This window comes from Vanellus vanellus, assembly GCF_965231255.1.
Source record: "Vanellus vanellus genome assembly, chromosome: 18".
Taxonomy (NCBI): Eukaryota; Metazoa; Chordata; class Aves; order Charadriiformes; family Charadriidae; genus Vanellus; species Vanellus vanellus.
The window spans coordinates 13,063,835-13,085,092 of record NC_138923.1 but is presented as its reverse complement, the minus strand read 5'-3'; the positions used below and the strand labels follow the sequence as shown (position 1 = coordinate 13,085,092).

The 21,258-nt window shown below is 46.8% G+C and overlaps 1 protein-coding gene across 2 annotated transcripts in view; it reads right to left on the bottom strand.

Moving 5' to 3' along the window:
* Positions 1–11,462: 11,462 nt before the first annotated feature.
* Positions 11,463–21,258, bottom strand: part of LMX1B (LIM homeobox transcription factor 1 beta) — a gene marked incomplete at both ends in the record, with an annotated part of 100,045 nt that continues 90,249 nt past the window's right edge. Inside the window, 6 exons of one of the 2 annotated variants that reach the window (XM_082492647.1) lie at positions 11,463–11,620; positions 13,350–13,511; positions 14,340–14,406; positions 14,799–14,876; positions 15,835–16,013; positions 19,703–19,935. In XM_082492647.1, coding sequence (XP_082348773.1) covers positions 11,463–11,620; positions 13,350–13,511; positions 14,340–14,406; positions 14,799–14,876; positions 15,835–16,013; positions 19,703–19,935 — 877 coding nt within the window. The remainder of the gene's footprint in view (positions 11,621–13,349; positions 13,512–14,339; positions 14,407–14,798; positions 14,877–15,834; positions 16,014–19,702; positions 19,936–21,258) is intronic. The other variant, XM_082492648.1, reaches the window with a different exon arrangement.

Here is a 21,258-nt window from a genome sequence, read left to right as displayed (position 1 = left end):
GGAGGCAGCACAGGGGCCCTGCAGGAGGTGCAAGCTCGGTGCTGTCCTCCTGCCCCGCTCCTGCGCTGGCGCACAGCCCGGGCTCTCCTACAGCCCCTGCGTTGGTCCCCAGCAGCCACAGCTGGCGGGTCTGGGCCTCTGCTGGGAGCCCAGAGGAACGCTGTTGCTCCACTGAGACCTCGCTGGATGGAGAAAGGGCTGAACGGACCACGAGCACAGTCTCTTCAGCAACGGAGCAAAGCAGACGTGCAGTTCTGACTGTGGGGAGGAGGCAACACCAGGTCCCTGAAGCGGCTCTCTCCTCAGTCCTGTCTCAGAGGACCTAAAGGCATCCTCACTGCCTGAGGAAAATAACGTTAGAGCTCCATCAACCTGGTCACCATCATCTTCCTTGTGACTCCGTATCTTTCGGCCACTACCGTTACCAACTTCTCAACTTCATTTTGTCACTGCTGTCTCTTCACAGTTTCCAAAAACAATGCCTTGAACACTAAACTGAAGCAGTGGAAAAGCTAAAAGTATTCTGGGGAAGAACTGTGTTGAGGCTGTCATAGTCCTGATACTCCAAAAGGAAGTTGATTGTTTATGCAGGAAATAATATTTCATGTAGAAAGCTTTAAGAAATCCTTCGGCGCCTTACCCTTTTCTACAGTAAACTGACAAACTCTGACAAAACCACTTGAATTCTGAATAAGCCTTTTTAGAAGTAAAATACCACAGCATACAGAAAGATGTTTTTGGAAGGGGAGGGACACACAAGCACAAGACAATGAGAAAAATCTGTGTGTCGATGACAGATGATGTGAGTGGTTTGAGCACTGGAGCCAGGCTTCTGGGCTCTGCTCGCAGCTCCAGCCTGTGACTCTTGGTGTCAGCTATTAAATGCTTGTCATAAAAGCACTGCTTTTATCTGCCTGTCTTCCAAATCCCTTTTTCCTTTGGACATCATCTGACTATGCCAGGGTCTAATCAAACCCTCATTATCTGCTGCTGCGAGGAACGGCTCTCCTGTTTGCTACCAGTTAATCGGTGACTAGCTGGCACAAGTGATGAGCAGGAAGGTTACTGAGTGAGCAGATGTTGTATTAGCCCCCTGCACAGTTCCTTGTGGACACAACATCGTAAAGGCATACAAAAATATCACTCCATTTCCTCTTTTTGGCTAAAGAAGAGAGAATGTGATGCCCTCTTATTAACTACAGGTCAAAAGATTATCAGTTTACGTAAATCCAGAGGGTAGAGAAGAGCAAATCAAGAGCCAGTAAAACGTGCACTGCTCTAATTCATGTTGTGTTTTACGTAATTCTCCACTCAGTATTGTTTTCTTTCCTCTGCAGTTTGGGGGCGCAGCTCTGGTCATGTCTAGCATGTCTTGCTCACAGTGTGATACTCAAAGAGCCTGTGATCTGCAGAAGCAGTGACACCAAAGCCCTGGGGCTCAGCTCAGTGCACTGACGAGCTGGCAGTGACGAGCCAGTCTGACCCCAGCCACCATCCGTGGGAACTGTCAGACCCAGGTGAGGAGCTGCGGGCCAAGGGGGTGGGTATGTGCAGATCATTTCTGAATTTAAGGTCTTCCACAGGTACAACCGGCAGTGTGCTTTCACTTCAGCCGAGTAATTCGTATTTAGTTCTCAAAGTATGAGAAAAAACAGTTTGAGAATGCTAATGGTGGCTGTTGCTTTGATAAATACTACAAGCCAAATTCATTAGTGGGCTTTCAAAGAGAATTGTTTTGTTTTCCCATCATAAGTAAACAAAGAAATAGCGTTCTCTATCATCTCTCTCATTTCAGAATGTACCTGCTGGTTCTAGTGCTAATTACCATGTTCCTTCTGTGATGGAAAATAGCCCCACAGCATCATTACTGCAAAATTTGGTTTTCAGGAAAGAACAGTTTTCTGAGAACGTAAAAATGTGTTTCATTCTTACTGAGTAATTGGTTTATATTTGAATATAAATAAATGAGATGCAAGTATGCTATTTATTTAATAGCATTTAATGTACAATCATTTTATACAGTGGGGCCATGCTCATAATGTTTCTTTTATGTTATTGAAAATATTGATAAAACACTAGATATTCATTAGTTATACCATTTCCAAGTACACTGAAGGATGAACAAATGTGTTTTCATTATAAGAGGTAATAATAATTAAGAGTGACAGCACCTTATCCTCGGGATCTGCCTCCCAGCAGCAGTTTGGCTGATAAAAAACCAGAAGTTAAGATAAGGCAGCAATTATTAAGACAAATCTTTTGAAGGGCTGTTTGAACTCCTGTGTCCAGCAGATAATCTGATTTTACAAGGTGCTCCAAGGGGGGGTAGGCTGCATGGGAAGCAGTACCCAGGTGCAGGCCTTTAGCCCTTTGCACCGGCATTTTTACCTCTAGCCATTTCCCTGGTCGCTTCTTCTTTTGTTTGCTACAGCTGTGGCATATAAATCAGTCTTCATTCTGTCTCACTGACACCAAAGAGAAACACAGCACAAACAATGCAGAACACCAAGCCCCAAATGTATTAATCATCTTTTTTTTTTTTTTCTTTTTTGCTGATCCCTTTCACCTATCTTTTTTGGGAGATTCAGAAGTGGCTATGGGCAACTCAGTAATTCTTCCTTCATAAATATTAGATGCACGCAGAGCATGAATATTTGAGTAGCTAACTCTGACTTAGGTGCAACCAATTGCTAATGGCAATTCATTTTTCCTTAGTGACATTCCACCAATAACAAGCATGAGGGGGACAGGATGATGCAATTTGGAGCTGGACAGCAAAAGGGGAAGAAGGTACCGTCTGGGAACAAAGATGCTTTATTGATCAGGCTTTCAGGTCGAACTCAGGGTTATGTATCCTCCCGTACCTTGGAAGGGGCTTTAGCAGAGAGACTTGTGCTCAGTGGTTATGTGCATATCCTTAGGAACTAAATATTGAAAAAAAGTTTTGAACACTTATGACAGATTTGTATTATGTCTTTGAGCTACGTATTGTGCCCTGCGTGATGTTGCACGCATGATGTGCAAACTGCAGTGGGAAAGACCAGGCAGTTCTCAGACATACTCCACCCAGGGTGCACCACATCCCCGCTGGTCAAACTGCAGCTTGCCGTGGGAAGGGGCAGTTGGGGTTCCTCCAGCCCAGTCCCAGGTCCTGGCACATTCCCTTTCTCTCACTGACTCTTGCAGCCCTGTGCTTATAGCACAACTCAGATTAAGCCACTCTTCCAGGGGAAAACACTGTAATTTTGGTCCTTAATGGACTGTTTTTCAAGCCAGATGAACTCACCCTGCTGCACAAGAGCTGCAAAGGACGTGCTGAAATAGTATGACCGGCAGTGGGGGGTGGAAATGGGGCTGCCCCTTTTGGTAATATCAGGTTAGCTGTAAAATTGTATGTTTTGAGTTTTAATAAAAAATAGAAATTGTGACTTTATGCCTGAGGCATAGAAAAGAAATGTAGTGTCTCTGGACCTGGGGAATAGCAATGAGTAATCAGATGTGACCAGATCAAACCTCAGCTGAAGTTCATGTTCGTGTTTACATGGCCCAAGAGAAACCAGCATGTATCTATCATTTTATATTGGTCTCAAATTTGCCATTACTAGATGAATACTTTATAATCCATTGTTAATACTTATACACTTCAGTCTATTTTAGCATGCGGTTCCCCTTGCACGTGTTTTGCCCCAGGAAAAGACCCTGTTACATGTCTCTCAAATCACCACAGCCGCCACACACCATTTTGCCAGGGCTTCTGCCTCCTCAGCCCGTGCCGGGGCAGTGCTGGCGGCGGTTTGGGCAGAGGAGATGCTCCAGGCTTGCACCAGGGCCCGGCCGCCCTCCGTGCCGGTCTGTGCCCTGCAGCTCGTGTCAGCCGCCACCAGCCTTGCCCGGCCAGGCAGGCAGACCCGCCATCACGGCTCTGGCGTAGGGCCCTACTTCTCACTCCAGACAGATCTGCTGTGGTTCAGGTGCTGGAGATACCAAGTGCAGCTTTGGCAGGGCCTCTACGGCAGCACGTGAGGCGAGGATGATTTCTGAGGCGTGCAAATACAACGCATGCCTCTCTGGACAACGGAGCCGACTCTCTGGGGCTGCTGGCTGCGCTCCTGCCGTCCCCCCTGCAGGTCACTGGCCACACAGACCCGCTGACCACGCGGGGCAATGCGGGACGCTCAGGGACCTGCAGGGACGTGGTCCTCGGGCAGGGCCGCAATGCTCGCGTGGCCCCTGTGTGCTGCCTGGCAGACACAGCTGGCGGCAGAGCGGGCATTCTGGGGCTGAGCACGGCGGGTACGCGTACGCCGTTGTCCTGTGCGAGCCCTCTGTGGCGGGGCCCAGCAGAGCAGCATGGCTCCTCTGCCCAGGAGGCTGTTTGGGCTCCCAGCCCTGGCATGGCCAGTCTGAGCAGCCGGCCCTGCTCCGGAGGAGCCCGTGGTGCGCGGCAGCCGCAAGGTGCACGGTCAGGCTTTCTCCGTGCCCTGCAGCTCTGCGTCTCTCCTCCTCTGCTGCTTCTCCAAGTCAGCAATACCGCCGGCTTTTCACTTCAGCATAGATGGCATTGGTTAAGGTAATAAAATAATAACCATTCGGCCATTTCTCTGTCACTTAAGCAGAGAAAAAGTAGTGAAAAACCTTGGCCCAGCTTATCTGGCCGCCTAGTTGTGGAGCTGATTCGCTTTCCATACCCGCATTTGCTCTGCTTTGCTTCCTTTTAAAGAATATCCCTTTCAGAAAATGTTCTTTTCTCTATTGAAAACCTAGCAGGGTTGGGTCAGAAAATTTCCATTTGAGAAATTCTGTTTCTATAAAAAAATCAAAATTTTCTCTGGAAAGCTAAGCATATGCTTTCTGTAGGTGAAAACCAGCTCTTAGCTGGAAATCGTAATTCTCAGCTTAAAAACAAGTTTTAATGGCAAACTCTCAAGGGACCCTGTTAACAGTGTCTAACCTGCCTTACAGCGAAACTGGACCGACAGGACCGGACCACGTCTCAGCAGCAAGGAGCCCATCGCAGCCGGTCCTTGCCGCACCGCTGAGCCCAGGCGCAGCAGGAGCGCTGGCGGCTGTGCCCAGAGCGCTGCTGTCGAGAGCAGCAGAGAGCCCCCACCTCCACCAGCACATCTGGCTCTTGGACATCTCCACAGCAGTCGGTGGCAATGAGCACTGGAGTCTTCCCCAGAAGCAGTTCACACACCATCTGAAACACCGCTCATCCTCCAGACCTTTGCTGTGTCATGGACGAAGCAGAGGGCCGGTGAGTCGCTGTGTTCGCGGTGTAAGCTGTTTGCTGTCATGAACAGGTATTGCCCTGGTTTCTTCTACAGCTGTGCCTGTGGCCAGTGGCAGAGGAGTGGTGCACCCAGGCTTGTCATGCCCCCAGGTATGCCCAAAACACTACTGGGGTTATCACAGTTGACTAGTCACATCCATGAGCTCCAGAGTAAGCCCTCCTGGCCCTGCCCAGAACAAGAAATGCCTGCCCCACACACACCTTGGTCCTGACAGAGCTCCGTCTGAGTGGCTGGTCTGCTGGCACCATCTTTAATTCCTACAGACTTCTCCTGTCCTAAGCTAGTCCATGCAAAAATGGCTGAGGGCCATGATGATGTGGGAAAGACTGTCCCCATCCCCACAGAGGAGCTCTCAACCTGCAGAGGCCAAAGAACCGTGTGACAGGAGACCTGGCCATTGTCCTTGATGTGTCTCCACGTGGAAGAAGGGCATCTACTAAGCAGCATGGGCTACCATTCCACACTACTGAAAATATTAATGCAGTGCTCAGCTGTCACAGTCCCCGGTTTTCCTGCCTGAGAGAACAGTGGTGCCATTCCCAGTACACAGAGAACACGCTTTCAGTCTGCAAAAGCAAAGAAAGAACCACACACTGAAAGAAAACCCTGCTTTGTTTACAGGTTGCTTTTATTTACAAATATACTGGTGTAATCTCTCTCTTTTTTTTCTTTTTCTGTTTTTGGTGTGTGTGGGGGTGTGTGTGTGTGCACGCACATGCACATGGGAAGAAGCATAATGTATGAGAAACTCATGTATCTTAGCTGCCAGGCAATGGTGGCAGGAAAAAAAATGCAGTGAAATGAAATTTAAAAACACTAATAAATAATTTAACAATGACAAGTAATTAAATTAAAAAAAAAATCCGATCTACATACATTATGGTGGTTTGTTACCAACACAGAGGGAAAGAAGCAGAGAGTCTACGGTGAGAGGCAGCTGGTTAAGTATGAGAGAGCACAGTCATATTTTTTACAAGTTAAACAAATTGTAACAGACAGCTACAAAATACTACATTTCGATAACATAAATACAGAATATATAAATATACAAGTAATACAGCCATACACAGCTAAAAAAATCAGGTGTTCACTTAAAAACAGAGTTCCCAATGCAAAGTATCTGGCAGTCCCTTCACAGTCGCTGCTGAGCAGAAACAGGGTGTGCAGAACCAAGGGGACCCGGGCTGCATCCGCGGGGAGGGCAAATAGTCGTCAGTTTATTCAGAGGCCTCAAATGAGCAAACCGTGCTTAAATCCCACCAAAGCCAAAAGACTTCAGGTAGGCAAGCACCCAAGCACCCCCCTAACCGGACAGAACAGACGCCTGAAGCCCTGGCCACGCTGCTGTGGGTGCGGTGGTCGGCTGTCCCGTGCCACCGGTGCGAGGAGGGTGGGCTGGAGGTGGACCCCCACACACAGGGGGTGTCTGCTGTTCAAAAATGCACACTGTGGTTTGGGCATGGGGTTCTGCAAAGCACTACCCTGAGCACGTGGGACTTTGGGTACTGTGGCTCCAGCTCCCATGGCTTTGATGTGCTTCGGTTGCCTCTCTGTCCTTTGACTGTTGTGACCAAGCTCCGGGCTGGTAAGAACCTTTCCTTTCCTCCTGGATTCTGCTGTTAATTTCTAGTGACTTTTGGGGACAACCAGAATTATTATGACATGGTTCAAAGAGGTGCTCTCGCAAAGCCCAGCCTGCAGCATCCCCAGCAGCATCACAGAGCCGGGTTCCCTGGGGCACCTGGGGCGGTGGCGTGGGACATACTTCTGATCCTTAAGGAAACTGGAAGGGAGTCCTGAGCACAGTAGGAAGAGGTAAGTGGGTTCACATCATCCCTGGAAGGTTTGTTGGCATGAAGGACCTTCCCCATGCAATGACGGCGCAGCAAGGTGGCTGAGTTGCTGCTGACAGAGTGGCAATGACCCCTTCAAAGGACCTGGTAATGTTCACCCGACTTGTGCCGGGTGGGTCTGAAAAATCCGCTCGGCAGCCATCATGAGACTACGTGAGTCACGTCTCAGGCACGGTTAGCAGCAACTGAGCCAAGTGATCTGGATGTTTTTGATGAGTTTAAAGAAGAAAAGGAGATCAAGATGTCTAGGACGGCGTGTCAATCTTAGTGATTGCCACCACTGCACTTTACTTACAGCAACATAATTGTCTTCCATGTTGTGACTGTGAAACACGTTTGCCACCAGCCCCTAACTATTTACGGTACAGGGTTTAATCCATAGTGCTGTGGCAAACGGGAGGCTGCGAACAGCAGTGCATGGTAGAACTGTCCCCTCGACAGTCAACCGAGCAACAGAAACGTGCTGCTGCCCAGCTGAGAGACCGGCAGCGGGATCGAGGGCCACACTGCTCAGGAACCATTTCTGAATGCCGGGAAATGTCCCTGTGCCACCGTTACGGAGCTGGTAACTGCGCAATAAAGACCTCAGAGGAAGATGGTACCTAGCATATTCATTCTGATCTCACAGTCATCTTTTTTAAACATTATTGAGCAAACACTGAAACCTAATCAATCATCTTTTACTTAATTGCATCTTGTCACCACTTTAGCTTAACACGTATCCTTGCTTAGCCAAAACATGATTGAAACACCGTGAAGAGAGCTCACTTGATGAATTTATATTAGAGAGGGGTTAATTTCCTAGGGAAAATGATCACTGTAAGGTGCATGTAATAAACTGCTGTCATGACCTCTAGCCTTCAATCTCCCATATGTGCAATCATTGTTTGTGGTTTCCGTGGAAGTGCCAGATGCTAAGAATTTTTGGCAAGAGTTTATCAATTTGACTCAGTGTAAGATATTACGGCGATATGGCCCATTAAACATTTTACTTTCACCTGATCAGTGACATTTCCCTTGACAATAGAAGAGTAAAGCGGAAATCAAAAAGGTCAGAGGTTGCTATATAATCTTTTACTGCAGGTCCCAGGTTAAAACCACAATGATCACACTCCAGTAGGATAATTCATTCCACAAAAAAAAGTGACATTTATTTCGCTTTAATGAACTTTGGCCTTTGCCACATATAACGGATCCGCTGGAAATCATTGGCTATGCATTCCTTCCCTTGACCAGCAGCAACCCACAGTGGCATGGGAAACGTTACGCATGCCAGAGGGCTTGACTGTGTCGTGCGCGTGGCACCAGAGATGGTAGAATATGGGGCAACAAACAGCTAAGGCATCATCACACAACACACCAAGGGAAAAGGAGGTGGCATGTACAAGCAATGAAAAGAGAGGAAAAAAAAAAAGGTGGCACACAGTCATCCAAAAAAAATCAGCAAAAGATTGTGGTTACTTCAGCTATAAAATGGGACATCTGATTCTCTCCTTGGAAATGGATTATTTTCAAGATCCAGACCAGAAGCAGAGGTAGAGTTGGGACAAGGCAGTTCTCCAAACTGTAGGTCACATTATAGTTCTCATATAAGTCCCTGTAAACACTAAAAATGCCATTTTGATCCTGCCAGTAATGAGGGACGAAGCAAGGTTCTGCCTATGTGTAGTCTATAAACCTGGTATGTTTGAGATGGTGAAGACACTTTTCTATGACTCTAAAGTAGCATAGCAGAAGGGTGGGGAGGAAAACTTGATGAATCCATTGAGATCGGAGGTGACAAATGTTTATAATGTGCCATATGAAATCTGCTTGCCTTCTGGCCTGCAAGCAGTGAGGATCACCTGAGTTCTTTATAGATGTTTGCTATCATGCAGAGAGAAAGGAAATTGTTATTATTTTGATACACAAGGAAAGGGAAAAATAATTGAAGGGGATGGGTAAGAAAAGATAATTCTTCCACATTCAAAGCATATCCAGGGGCTCACAGCCTTCAACTGAAAACCCACATCCCTGTCAGAGAGCGAGAAATCGTCGCTAGCAAAAGCGTGCGGGTGAAACGGACCCGTCTCCCTGGGCATGGCAGCCGGCAGCTCGGGCTGCCGCTGCGGAGGCAGGAGATGGGAACCCGCAGGGAGGGGAGCGTCACCCTAGTGTCCTCGCAGAGACATCGGCACTTCTGCTCGTGAAGGGCTGTGTGTGGGCAGACGGCGGGTCTACCCCGAAGGGTTTGCCTTGGGTCTGCGCGCCGCTCTCCTGCACTGCACACACAGTCTTCTCCCCCAGTGCTTTCCTCACCTCCGCAGAGTGAAAATGCACACACTTTTTTGGAGAGAAAACTTTGCTTTCTCAAGAAACCTCTAACACTGTTGGTCCACATTTCCACGCTAGGGAGGAACATGATGTTATTTTTTCCCGTGGACCTATCATCTGATCCTTGCCATCCACCCCTGCGGGACACCAGGAGGACCTTTCTCCGTCAGCAAAAGGGTGGGCGGCTGCCCGTGGGGCTCCCCAGCAGGACACCCCAACGTGGCTGTGGTGCCCCCGCTGCGCGGTAGGGCTGCTCTCCACCGGTGCTGCGGGGGCCCCGCTCTGGCCTCCCCCCGCCACCGTGGGCGTCCCAGAGAGTCCTGCACTCCTGCAGGAGGTGCCGAGCCCCAGGGGAGACTCTGCGGCGCTGGCCTGGTACCAGTCCTCAGCCTGGAGGAGTTGGATTAACCAACGCTTTGGACTTGTTTTCAGCTATTATGGTCAATATATTAAAGGTATTTATTTAAGAAAGTGCCTATCCTGCCAATCTTTCCCCATGAGCTCTATTTTGAACACACCCTATAATTACTGATATTACCCTGGCAAATTTTCCCCATGAAGTTTTCTCCACTAAAAGCCATGACCATACTTGTCTGCCTCCCCACATTATAATTATCACCAGGCAATATTTATAACTATACTATTATTATTTATGATATTTTATGCCCTACGAAAACCTATATGACATACGCTCAAACTTCAGCATCTGAGACATTCAGACTTCAGCCGGGACATTCCCTTCAATTTGTGTACTTGTTCTTCTTACATTTGCACTAATAGGTTAGTTGGAGTATTTATTTTAAACACAGGAGTCCCGTCAGTGTGAAACCTGCAGGACTTGGGTTAGACTCCAGCTCAACACATCTAAACCTGCCATCGTGATCTTTTTCATACCTTTTTTCCCCAATCGGTGCACATTTCAGGACTTCTGATGGTTCGGGCTAGAACTGTATATCATCGATTCTTGCTGAGGCGAGATAATTAACTAAAGGAGTGCTTAATTATTCCAGATGGACAATGGAGCATTGCACATTTATGCCTCATGCAAAACATAAACAAACAGAACAGAATGAACAACATATGTTTGCCAGTCATGGTCTAGACTTGAAATTTGGCACTGCAATACTTACAAACAAATGTAAATGCTTTATTCTCACACTTAAAAAAAGAAATTAAATAAAACTCTGTCTTGTAAGCACCTTTAGTTTTAATTATTTAAGATCAATACTAACCTAAATGCCTCTGTCCCTAACATGCATCTCCTCTCCGGGGTCACAGCCCTTTCTTATTGTGAAATCACTGGCTTTCTCCACAAATATTACTGTTAACCAGTTTCCTCAGTATCATATGCATAAGGGCTATAAACTAAGGAGCAGGTCTAGGTTATGTAGAAAAAGTGTAGAAAGGAAACAAATGTTGAACGTCACATTTACATTAACTTCTCACAGTTCAAATGGCAATTTATCCACAACATAGTATGAATCATGCAGTAAGAAAAGGGAGGAATCTCCAGTTTCTTTGATTTATTTGTCACGTGGTTGACTGATGTCAGTATCAGCGGCTTTAAAAAAAAAAAAAAGTTTAAACATCCAAAAGAAAGGAAGAGAGAAAGGAGGAAAAGGTCTAGCTTTCCGCAAAATCCATTTCCTTTAAAACGATGAGCTCAAACCAAACCAAACCAAACCAAAGGCTGCTGACGAGCAGGGTCTTCTGTTCCTTCCGTGCTTGTCTCGTGGTCTGGTGCAAGCTGGGAATCAAGGGTAGGGACTGGTGGATGCGTTTCGTTTATATATATATATGTATGTATGTAGGTAGGTATTAATATATATATACATACACACACATATATGCACGCAGATACAGTCTTCCTAAAAATGCTCTTTGCAGTCCAGAGGCAGCAGGAGTCACTGTGAAGAAAGAGCTGGGCAACATATGGCTGTAGAGTCTGCACTGGAAAAAGTCACTGGCTAAATATACGCCGGCTGTTTGTTTTCTTTTATTTTCATGAGGCGAAATAGGAGCTCTGCATAGAGTACAGCCTGTCAATGGGGTTTCCTACTCTAGCCTGCATGGAGTTAACTTCGGAAGAGGCAAGAAAACAGTCGCTCAAGCTAGTTAAAGAGGTATCACTGTCGATATCATGAAAAATGGAGTCGTTTCCTGCAAATGAAACGTATATGTTAAGCTGGATTCTGTGCAGCCAGAGGAGGACACAGTACACACGGATGCGCATATGTTGCACACTGCAGCAAGAGGGAACGCTCCTGGTTTGGGTTTTAGACGTTAACGCAATTTCGGTCTAAGGGTCTGACCTACAAAGGGGAAGGCTAGCGACCAACTCGCAGAGTTCAGCTGGCAGCAGTGCCACTCGACTCTGCCAGGATTTAATTTATGCTTCAGTCCGCAGCACAAAAGAGAGCCCGGGCTGAGGACGTGAGCAAACAGCGCCGGGAGGAACGGGTCCCCAGCTCCCCGTGTGCTGGGATCCGGCATTCGCAAGGGCACGGGGGCCACCGAGGAGGGTGGGACCAGACACCGAGTGCCCGCGACAGGGAAAAGTGGTCTCAGAGCCACAACCAGTAATGGTCTTCCCTCACACACAAGGTAAAACACGGATCTACAAACACAACGGGACCCAGGAGGAGACCCGGCTTCCCTGGCCTCAAGGGAGCTACAGTAGCAAACATGCTTTCATTTCAGAGGATTCCACTCTTGGGGCTGGTTTGGAGCAGCACTTTTTATTTCCCTTAGCAACGCTCAAGGTGGCAGAAAGAGCTCTTGCTCAAGTCCTGTGAGCAATAAAAAAGTGTTAGTCTGGCTCTTTGTCCTCGTGCGCTCATTTGAAACAGCCTCGTGCTATCTCCTGCACTGGTTCTGGAGCGCAGGACCTGCCTCAAGGAGTTTTGCTTAGAAAGCCAAGCACGTGGTTAGCAACATAATCACAAGCCATCTAATTCTCTTTTGCACTTCAGAGGTCCTCAGCTCCTCATAGGATTTACCACATTGCCTGGTGTGCACCGTGGACTTGTCTCAGTGGGAAAGGTAATAACACAGACCCAAAGCAGATTTCATGTTGGCCTGCGCTTGCCGTGCTCATGAAAGCGATACGCACGTGGACCTCCACCATGGAGTGCTCCTGGTCAGCAGAAACGAGTCTGACGTCACAGGCCCTTGTGGGCTACAGCAAGGCCAACAATCACAGTCTGAGAAATCCTCTTACATTTTATTTAAATGCCACACTGCAATTGTCCAGAATCAATTCTTAGGCATTTAACACTTGTGCTGCGTTTGGTGTACCTATCCGCTTGATGGTGCGTGGTCAGGAAATCCTGAAAGCATCATCTTGATTTTGGGCAGAGAATAAAACTACGCAGGAGAAATATCTTGTGGTGACACATCTCTTAGCAGCTCAAGAGCTGTTCTTTAGCAAATCCGTGCATCCAATCTGAGGGATCTTAGAGGGGTGCATACTCATTTTGGGATGAATAGATTACTTCTCTATTAGACCACTTTTCAAGGCACTTTTTTCCCAAAGCTTCTAGAAAAAGGAAAAACTTGTGAGGGAGCTAGAATTTGGTACTGTTTATTTTTCAATGTCTTGGATAGTGGTTTAAAAAAGTGGAGCTGGAGAGGTGATGTTGCTTGGTTTATCATTTATCAGAATTATACTGTGAACTAGTTCAGAAGGGCATCCAGAGCCTGGGATGAGCTCGCTTCTACCCCCTTATGCGTACGTGAAAATAAACACACAAAACTGACTAGTACAAAGTCCCTGGTGCAAATCCCAGAAAAAATATTATAAAAGCAAGTAGCTCTACTGACCCTGCGGCGTGTGAACCAGCATACGACCCCTGCTATTTCTGATGCGGCAGAATGACGCATGCCTTACCATAAGGGTTCATGTGGTCGCCTGGCATTTGTGGAGGGGTAAGACCCTGCTGAAACGGGTCTGTGCCATAACTGCTTTGATCCATTGCTACAATCTGCTGCTGTGGTGGTGCAAGTGGTGTGTAAGATGTCATCATCCCTTCCATTCGGTTGGACATCACTTCTGCAAAGCAAACAGGAGGGCACAGTCAGTGCTTAGGAGCACGGAGGCAGCAGACAGCAGCGTCAGGGGCAGTCCTGAACCCGAGCGCAGAGTGAACGCGGTGAGGTGTGCCCTGTCATTCAGAGGAGCCTTCCACACTGCGTCTGAGAGTACAGCCCTGAGCAGTAAGTTGAAAGACTTGCAATTTCTGACTATATAATTTCTGGAGCTCCTGGGTGCCAGACGGCATCTTCCCAAAGTGTGTCCTGTGTGTGACATAGCCCTATTATTCTCTAACTTCTCTTGGTACCAGTTTTTACGGCTCTGCATAAAGAGGAGGATTTGAGGCTGCAAGGCCTTGGGAGCTGGAGACCCTCAGAAGCATTCATGGAGCAGCGGAGCAAGCCCCAGTGCCTCTGTGCCGCTCCTGCCCCAGGGTGCTGCCAGCCGCGGGGGGGCTCCCTGCGCCTCGGCTGCGGCAGCGGCGCTGATGCCCTTGCAAGCAGCCTGCGGACGCCCAGCTGAGCGTGGTCCCCCTTTCCTCAGGAGAAAACAAACTGGAGGATCAACCTGGAGTGAACTCCCTGGAGATTTCCTCCGGTGAAAGCCCCTCTGTACTGCACATTTCTTCTAGAAAGGAGGGAACAGCATCTGTGCGAGCACCTCCAGGGTCTGGCCCCGTGGGAGAACTCCGGGCACTCTGTGTGTTTCCACTGACGGTGGCACACATTATCCACGGACTCGTGCGTGCCCCGTATGCCTGCACTTAAGACATTATGTGGGAATGGCACTTCAAGAAACCTTGCAGATTCTTTTCCCCTTACACTGCCTTCATCACAAATCCCCTACCTTGGCCTAGTCGCTGCGAGTTTTGTTGCTCTTGCTGCTGCTGATGCCTTCGTGCTAGTTTTTTCATCTGAATAAAAGAGGAAGAACAGAACAATCTCATGGTTCTGAATGCAACAATTTTGTTTCCTGACAAAACTCTCTGCAAACATCGAATCAATTAATACAGAGCACTTACATTCATGCACACACCACTGTGGGTTCAGTTTCATTTCTAAGCTTAAACATTTCAGTTTCCGGTTCATATTTGCATGCAAAATTTACTCCCGACCTCATGTTGCTCTGAGCACATGCACTTAAAAGTCTGTGTTTGAAAGTTGCCTTTCTTGTATGGATGTAGACAGCAGTGCATGCAAAACACATACAGTTCAGTCCCCGGGATCACTACATCTAGGGGGAGGGGGAAAGCTGTGTTGGAGGACAATTTGCGTTTTACTTTTGAGAACTTGACAAACAACCTACCTTTGCTCTTTGGTTTTGAAACCAGACCTGGACAACTCGCACACTGAGTCCTGTTTCAGCTGCTAGCGTTTCTCTGACCTACAGGAGGAAATGTTTAATGATGTAATATTTTTTTAAAAAAACTAACCTGTTATGTTAGGAGGAATATGACTGTACTTACAATAAAAACTGCATGTACAGAATTACTTTTTAAAATTCCTCAGATTTTTGCATAGTTTGTTCAAGTTCTGTCCTTGATGTCACTACCAGTTTCATAAGTACTGAACAAATAATCTGAGCTGTGCAAAATGACACTGTCATTTCATGATTTTTATTTTACCCATAAAACAGTTCTGTGCAAAAAGATACAAATTTGGCTATGAACATTTCTTACATTGTTGAGGTACAATTTCATACTTTAAAATGGCTAAAAGGCACATTGCACCATCCCAAAACACATAGAATGTGCCTTTTTGCAAAAATGACAACTTTCAGGATGCACCTCCATTTTTTTCCAGTCAAACTTAGGAGGAAACAGTTGCCTGGGTTGCTTTTTGCAAAGATTTGATTTTCACCAGCTTTGTCAGTGAAGCAATACATTATACCTCTCCCTAGATGCTATAAACAAGATCAACAGCAGGGTTAAGTTTCATAGAAAAGCAAGACTGGAAGGACACGTGGGACCAAAGCTGAGCACCCTTCTCACTACACAGTGACTCCCTCTGCGGTGGGAAGGAGAAGAGCAAAAGCCACTTATTTACGTCAAGGACTACTTCATGGTTTATAAGAAGCAACTATTGCTGTTCAGCAGGAATCGGCCACGGAGCTGCTCTGCGTACTGTGGGTGAATACCCAGAAATAACAAGGAGCTGGTCCTAAGCTGCGGATGGGTATTTGGGTGAGCATTGCCATGCGCTGGCCGGGTTTCTGTACTCACCCCAAGGCGCGTGCTGCTGTCCCGGGAAGGGGCAGGGGGCTCTCCGGAGCTGTGGCCTGGCCCTGCCACCCCCAAGGCACAGTGTCAGAGCTGACTTCAGGTCCCTGATGAAGCACCTACCTTCCTACAGGGCTTGGAAGACACTTCAAAGGACGCTTTGAATGCTCGTCTCTGCTGTGTAGTAAGTATTGTCCTTGGTCGTTTAGGTCTTCTTGGGTCCTTCCCATCATCGCTTCCTTTTCCTTGGGTTACTTGTCCTTTGGTGGGCTTAACATCTCCGTCTTCATCATCGCTTTTAACTGGTGAAAAATAAACAGGACATAAAATTGTACTTGTTCCACCAAGATAAAAGGGCGTTTGAGAACTGCTCTTCAGCTGCCAAACTAGTCAATGGGTTCAACTATTATCCCATGTTTATCTGAATACCTAAGGCAACTCTGGGCAGGAAGACACTATCTTAGATTTGTGTGCACTGCCTAAATCAAATGCCACAAAAGCAGAAAAATGTGTTGAATTTTTAATTGAGGGCATGGGGCTGGTCGGGGGATGGAAATTCAGAATGCGTTTCAATAGTTTCCAGAATCGGGCGCAGAGAGACTCTGCGCCCTGCCAGCATCTCCTGGTCCCCTGCACGCTCACCTGCCGCAACCACACGGACTGACACACGTCCTTCCCTTCGCAGCAGAGCTGCATCTCCTCCCCAGGCGTTACCTGCAGACAGGTACTACTGCCCACACTGCTACGGCAGCAAAACAGTGTAAATGCAAACACCACATAAATACCTCAAAGTCTGTTTAGTTAAATATAGCGTAGATTCCAGTTATTGTTCTGAATATTTTGAAGCTCTAGAGATAACATGAAATATAGTCTTTGCCATCTCATTTCTGCATCCCACAGAACGCATAAGTATTCTTTATGTATTTCAATGTGTCTACAGGTGCATGCACACAATTCTCTTTCTCGGTAAATACATACAAATATACACCTGCTTGTGTAGACCAAATAGACTATTTGTATTTTCCACAGTTAAATTCTAAATATTTGTCCAATCTGGTGATATGACATGTCTTAGCTTATTGTACTTGGAAATCTCAATCGCAGTGGCAGAGGTTGAAGAGTAAGTACAAATTTTGTTGTGAAGAAAAACTTTTCAACTCAGCATATTTTATTTCACCAGACTACTGGTCTTTTTTCCAGAAAACATTAATACACTATTATATGGATTTCAACATGAAGAAAACACTGCCGTTTTTATATACTCAAAGATTATGTTCGGGGAATTAACAAATTAGACTTTAATTCATTTTAGGGTCTGATTATTACACACCTAGCAATCTAATCACCTTTTACTTTAATAAGCATCTTTTGCCTAATGATTAAAGAGAAGTTCAGTCATTTTAATAACCATGACATTATTAACTTTCCAGCATGCCATTTCTAAGGAAAGGTTTGTGAGGATTAATATTGCTCATTGGAGAGTTACTTTTGTGTTCAGCGGACAGATATATGATTGGAGAAGGACACACACTCAGCCAGGGCTATGTGGAATCATTTGTGCTCACACAGCCATCTGGGAGATCTGTGTTTTCCGTGTATTAGACAATGGGAGACAAAACATCCCATTTAATTTGTCAACTTGTTTTTCAGGTTTGGGTTTGGCTAACAGAGAATAATGAGGGGGAAAAAGGCATCTCCAGGAGTAAGAAACTACCCTGTGTGCCAAGGGGAAATGAAATTGAACCCCCGGCTGGTTTGTGCTGCTGCGGGTAGCTTGCTGCTGGTCACCAAACACAAAACCTGGTCCTGAAGGAGAGCCCACCCGTGCCCAGAGCAGACCCCAAGGCAGCCTGCTGGCAAATGGCAGGCAGCAGTGCCTGTGGGGCAGGGAGGAAGGCAGGGAAGAGGATGCCCATGCCCGCCGCTGCGGCGTGGGGACAGCCCCGCACACTCAGCTTTGCAACGGGTGTTTGTCTGGACACGGACGGACGGACGGCAGGATGCTGAAGCAGGCGATGAGCAGGATGTGCTGAAGGGTGAGTAGGAAACTCACATGCCTTGGGCAAATTCAGGAGCCCAAACCCAGTGACACGAGATTTACAGAGCAGAGCACTCAAGGTCCTGCAAATACAGTACGGCAATAAATAACCTGCTGCTCCAAGAAAGGCCCCGGTCCCGCACGTCCTGCTGAGTCAGCAGTGACCTTTGTCTTGCAGCATTCGTGACGTGAAAATATAAATTTCAGCAATGTGGAGAATATGGGTCTCAGATTAGAGATTAAGGATAATTACTGCTCCTAGCTAAATTGGAATAATGCACTTTCCCATAAACCAGAGGCAAATATTCATGTCATTTGTACACTTAATGGAATGGTAATTGTTGATTTTCTTAGACGTTTTCTTGGGAAACAAGTGCGCTATTATGATGGCTGGCAGCAATCTGTGTACATGCTGTCTCTGCTCTTGGGATGAGCCAGGGCTCAGCAGCAGCAGGAGGCTCCCAGTCTCCCTGAGCCCACATGGCACAGGTAGGAGGCATCCCGTCTCTTCTGGAACTGCCGGAGAGCCTGAAAGCCAGTCCTTGCTGTAAGCACTGCTGAATCCCCTGCGTTTTGGACTGGAGACCCCAAATCCAGCGTTTGAACTATCTGTCCTGTGCAGTACTGTGTTCCCAGCCCTGGAGAGACAGCAAGCAGATTTTGCTCACTCTCTTTTAAAACCTTCCCTAGGAAATGGGTTGAGGAAAGGAAGCGTCTGTCTCTCCATCACCATGAAGAACTCGGGAAGAGACCCATCAACTGCTGTTGGGTGTGAGGGCTCCACCGGCTTCTTGAGAAGGCAAAAGCTCCGATCACAGTATGGTGACCCTCTGCCTTAACTCCTGGGCCAAGTGGTGCACACTCTCGCAAGCATACAGTTTGAACCCCGGGTCCCTCTGAAGAGAGAGGTCACCCTGCAGATAAGTGGAGGTGCATTTCAGTACGGTACCAAGCCCGTTGTCCCTCGACTCTAAACACTTTGCATTCATCAGGAACAGCGCAGGACCTCAAGGACACTCTTGGCGGTCCGTAGCAGGCAAACCCTGCACGCCTCACTTCTGTACTACCTGTAGCGTGCAAACCACAGTGCAGCTATCCTTGGGGCAACACCCAGATGATCTCCTAGTTTAACATCAGAACGGGGCTCAGACACAAACCAGCAGTGGGAACAGAGATGAGCAGACACCAGAGCCGTACCAGCCCAGGAGAGCCATACTGCCAGGGAGAACTCTGGACGGAAGTCAGGAGTGCCAAGGCCTGGCCTGAAAGCATCCAGAGACAGACTCCCCTAAACTCCTCATTCAAGTTGTTGCTTTTTATTTTGCTTATTGTCTGAGCCCCCTTGCCCGCCTTAACAGGAGTTCTGACAGCTGCCCTGGCTCCCCGCGCTGCACGGGCTATCGCTGCAGCACAAACCCACCTCTCCATTCCTTTCAGATTCTATGATTCTATGATTCTCCATTCTATGATTCTCCACAATGCTTCTGTGTTGCCCTTGTAGTTTTTCTTAAAGTTACCATTAGTGACTGGCAGAGAGAACACTCTTGAAAATCATATGACTACTTTGCCCATTTTCCTAGCTCAGTGCTGAAAGTGTATGTGCAGAAAATCCCCTGAAAAATATGTTAAGTGGATGGAGAATGCCTATGGAAAACAGCAAGCTTTGAATGAGGGCTCAGGTAACTGAAGTCAGCATGATTCACATTTTGTGATCTTAAAGAAAAATACCTTGATGAAAACAAAACCTTTTTGTCCTTTACTAACAGCAAGCTAAGGAGTCAAGCTAGGGAGAAGACACTGCGAGCGGGGATTTTTTTAGCTCTGCCTGCTAATTTGCATGGGCGGCATGTGCATATGGATAAAGTGGATGTGTAAATGGATACAGTTTTCTACAAGAACGCTCTACAAACCCTTGCAGCTTTTCCAGTTGGAGCAGGTGTGGGAAAAGCTCACCTGAGTCTGAGTCGTCTGGGCTGACCGAGCTCAACAAGTCTTTCTCTTTCTCATAGTCACTTTTGCAGAGCAATTGCCCTTCCTTAAGCACAAACTCGTCCCCTTTCCTCAGCTGTCGTTCGCAAACGCAGCAGCAGAAGCAGCTTAAGTGGTAAACGCACTCCAGGGCTCTCATCACGAATTCTGTTGGGGCGATCTTTTCCATGCAGCCACTGCACTTAGCAGCAAACAGCCTGTAAGGGAGAGAGGCAGTAAAGTCAGAGGGAACATCAGATCGTACACCGCATGAATTTAAATACAGCAAATTCTTTAATTTAACTACAGATCAGCTTGGCTCATGCTTCTGCACACCGGGAGACTTGCATCCTTAGTCTTGGAAACATCACAGGCATGCGATTTATTCAAATCTCACTCCCTTTGGTCTGGAGATTCCCAAATCACCTTTGCTGGATAAAAAACACTAAGATTTATCCTTATCTCACTGTTTTGTTCCTCTTCAAAAAGAGAAACAAAAAGGAGCTCTCAGAGTTTGGATAACATGTTCAAAACCAAAGTTATTTTAAAAAGTTGATTCACGCTTTGTTTTATACACGCTCTCTGGTTTCAGCACTCAAACCCTATTCTGAGCAGATTTCATGACTTTCCATTTTTGGTATTGTCTGTCTCTGAGGAGGCTGATAACTGAATGCAGAAACACGCATGAAAACTTAGTGCTATTGCTGAGAAGACGACGACACACACACACGCAATCGCACACATGCAATTGATAAAGAGAGGAGTGAAATAACACGGCTTTTCTTTGGATGTTGAGTTATTCCAGAACAACCTGTCTCTGAAGGGAGGACTGTGCATTTTAAATGGTGTGAAACATCCTTTGGCAGAGATAGGCAGTGATACAATCTGCTAAATTACCACTATAATCACAGGCTCTAGAATACACACTATATTCCAGACTAGTTCTTATTAAACCTTTATAAAACCCCTCTTTCATCCATCATTAATTTTCTAAGATAAAGTTAGAATGATTTAGATTAATTTTATTTTGCTTTTCTAATGGCAACTGGGAATCTCCCTAAGTGAGCTTTTAGGAAGAGGTCTGCTCCAAATAAAGATGAATAGCTAAGTTACGTCCCTGCATGACACACTGGGCTCGGTGATTTGAAATTCAGCGTCTTTTATGGCAACGCATCAAAGAGCAAGGTGCATTAATATTTACATTTCGGCAATCAAATTAACACAACTGCACCCATGTGTTCACAGGGAAAAAGGAGATTCCGCCTTTTAGGATGGGGTACGCCGATTATTTTCTTTTCCTCCTCAAAATTATCCCCTTTTTTATAAAAGGTGATTATCTTTGATTTTAGAAGGCAGAGGCTGTGGTAGTTGCTGATTCCTCCAAAGCCTCCATTTTGTCTGGCTGAGAAGTACAGCAAAATGGCAGTCACTAACTCCTCGGTGAGACGATGGAGGCTCAGAGTGGGCAGGAGGGAGAAGAAAATGTAAATACATTTGCACACGGCGTCCAAAGAAAGGCTGAGTGCCCAAGAACTTGCGGG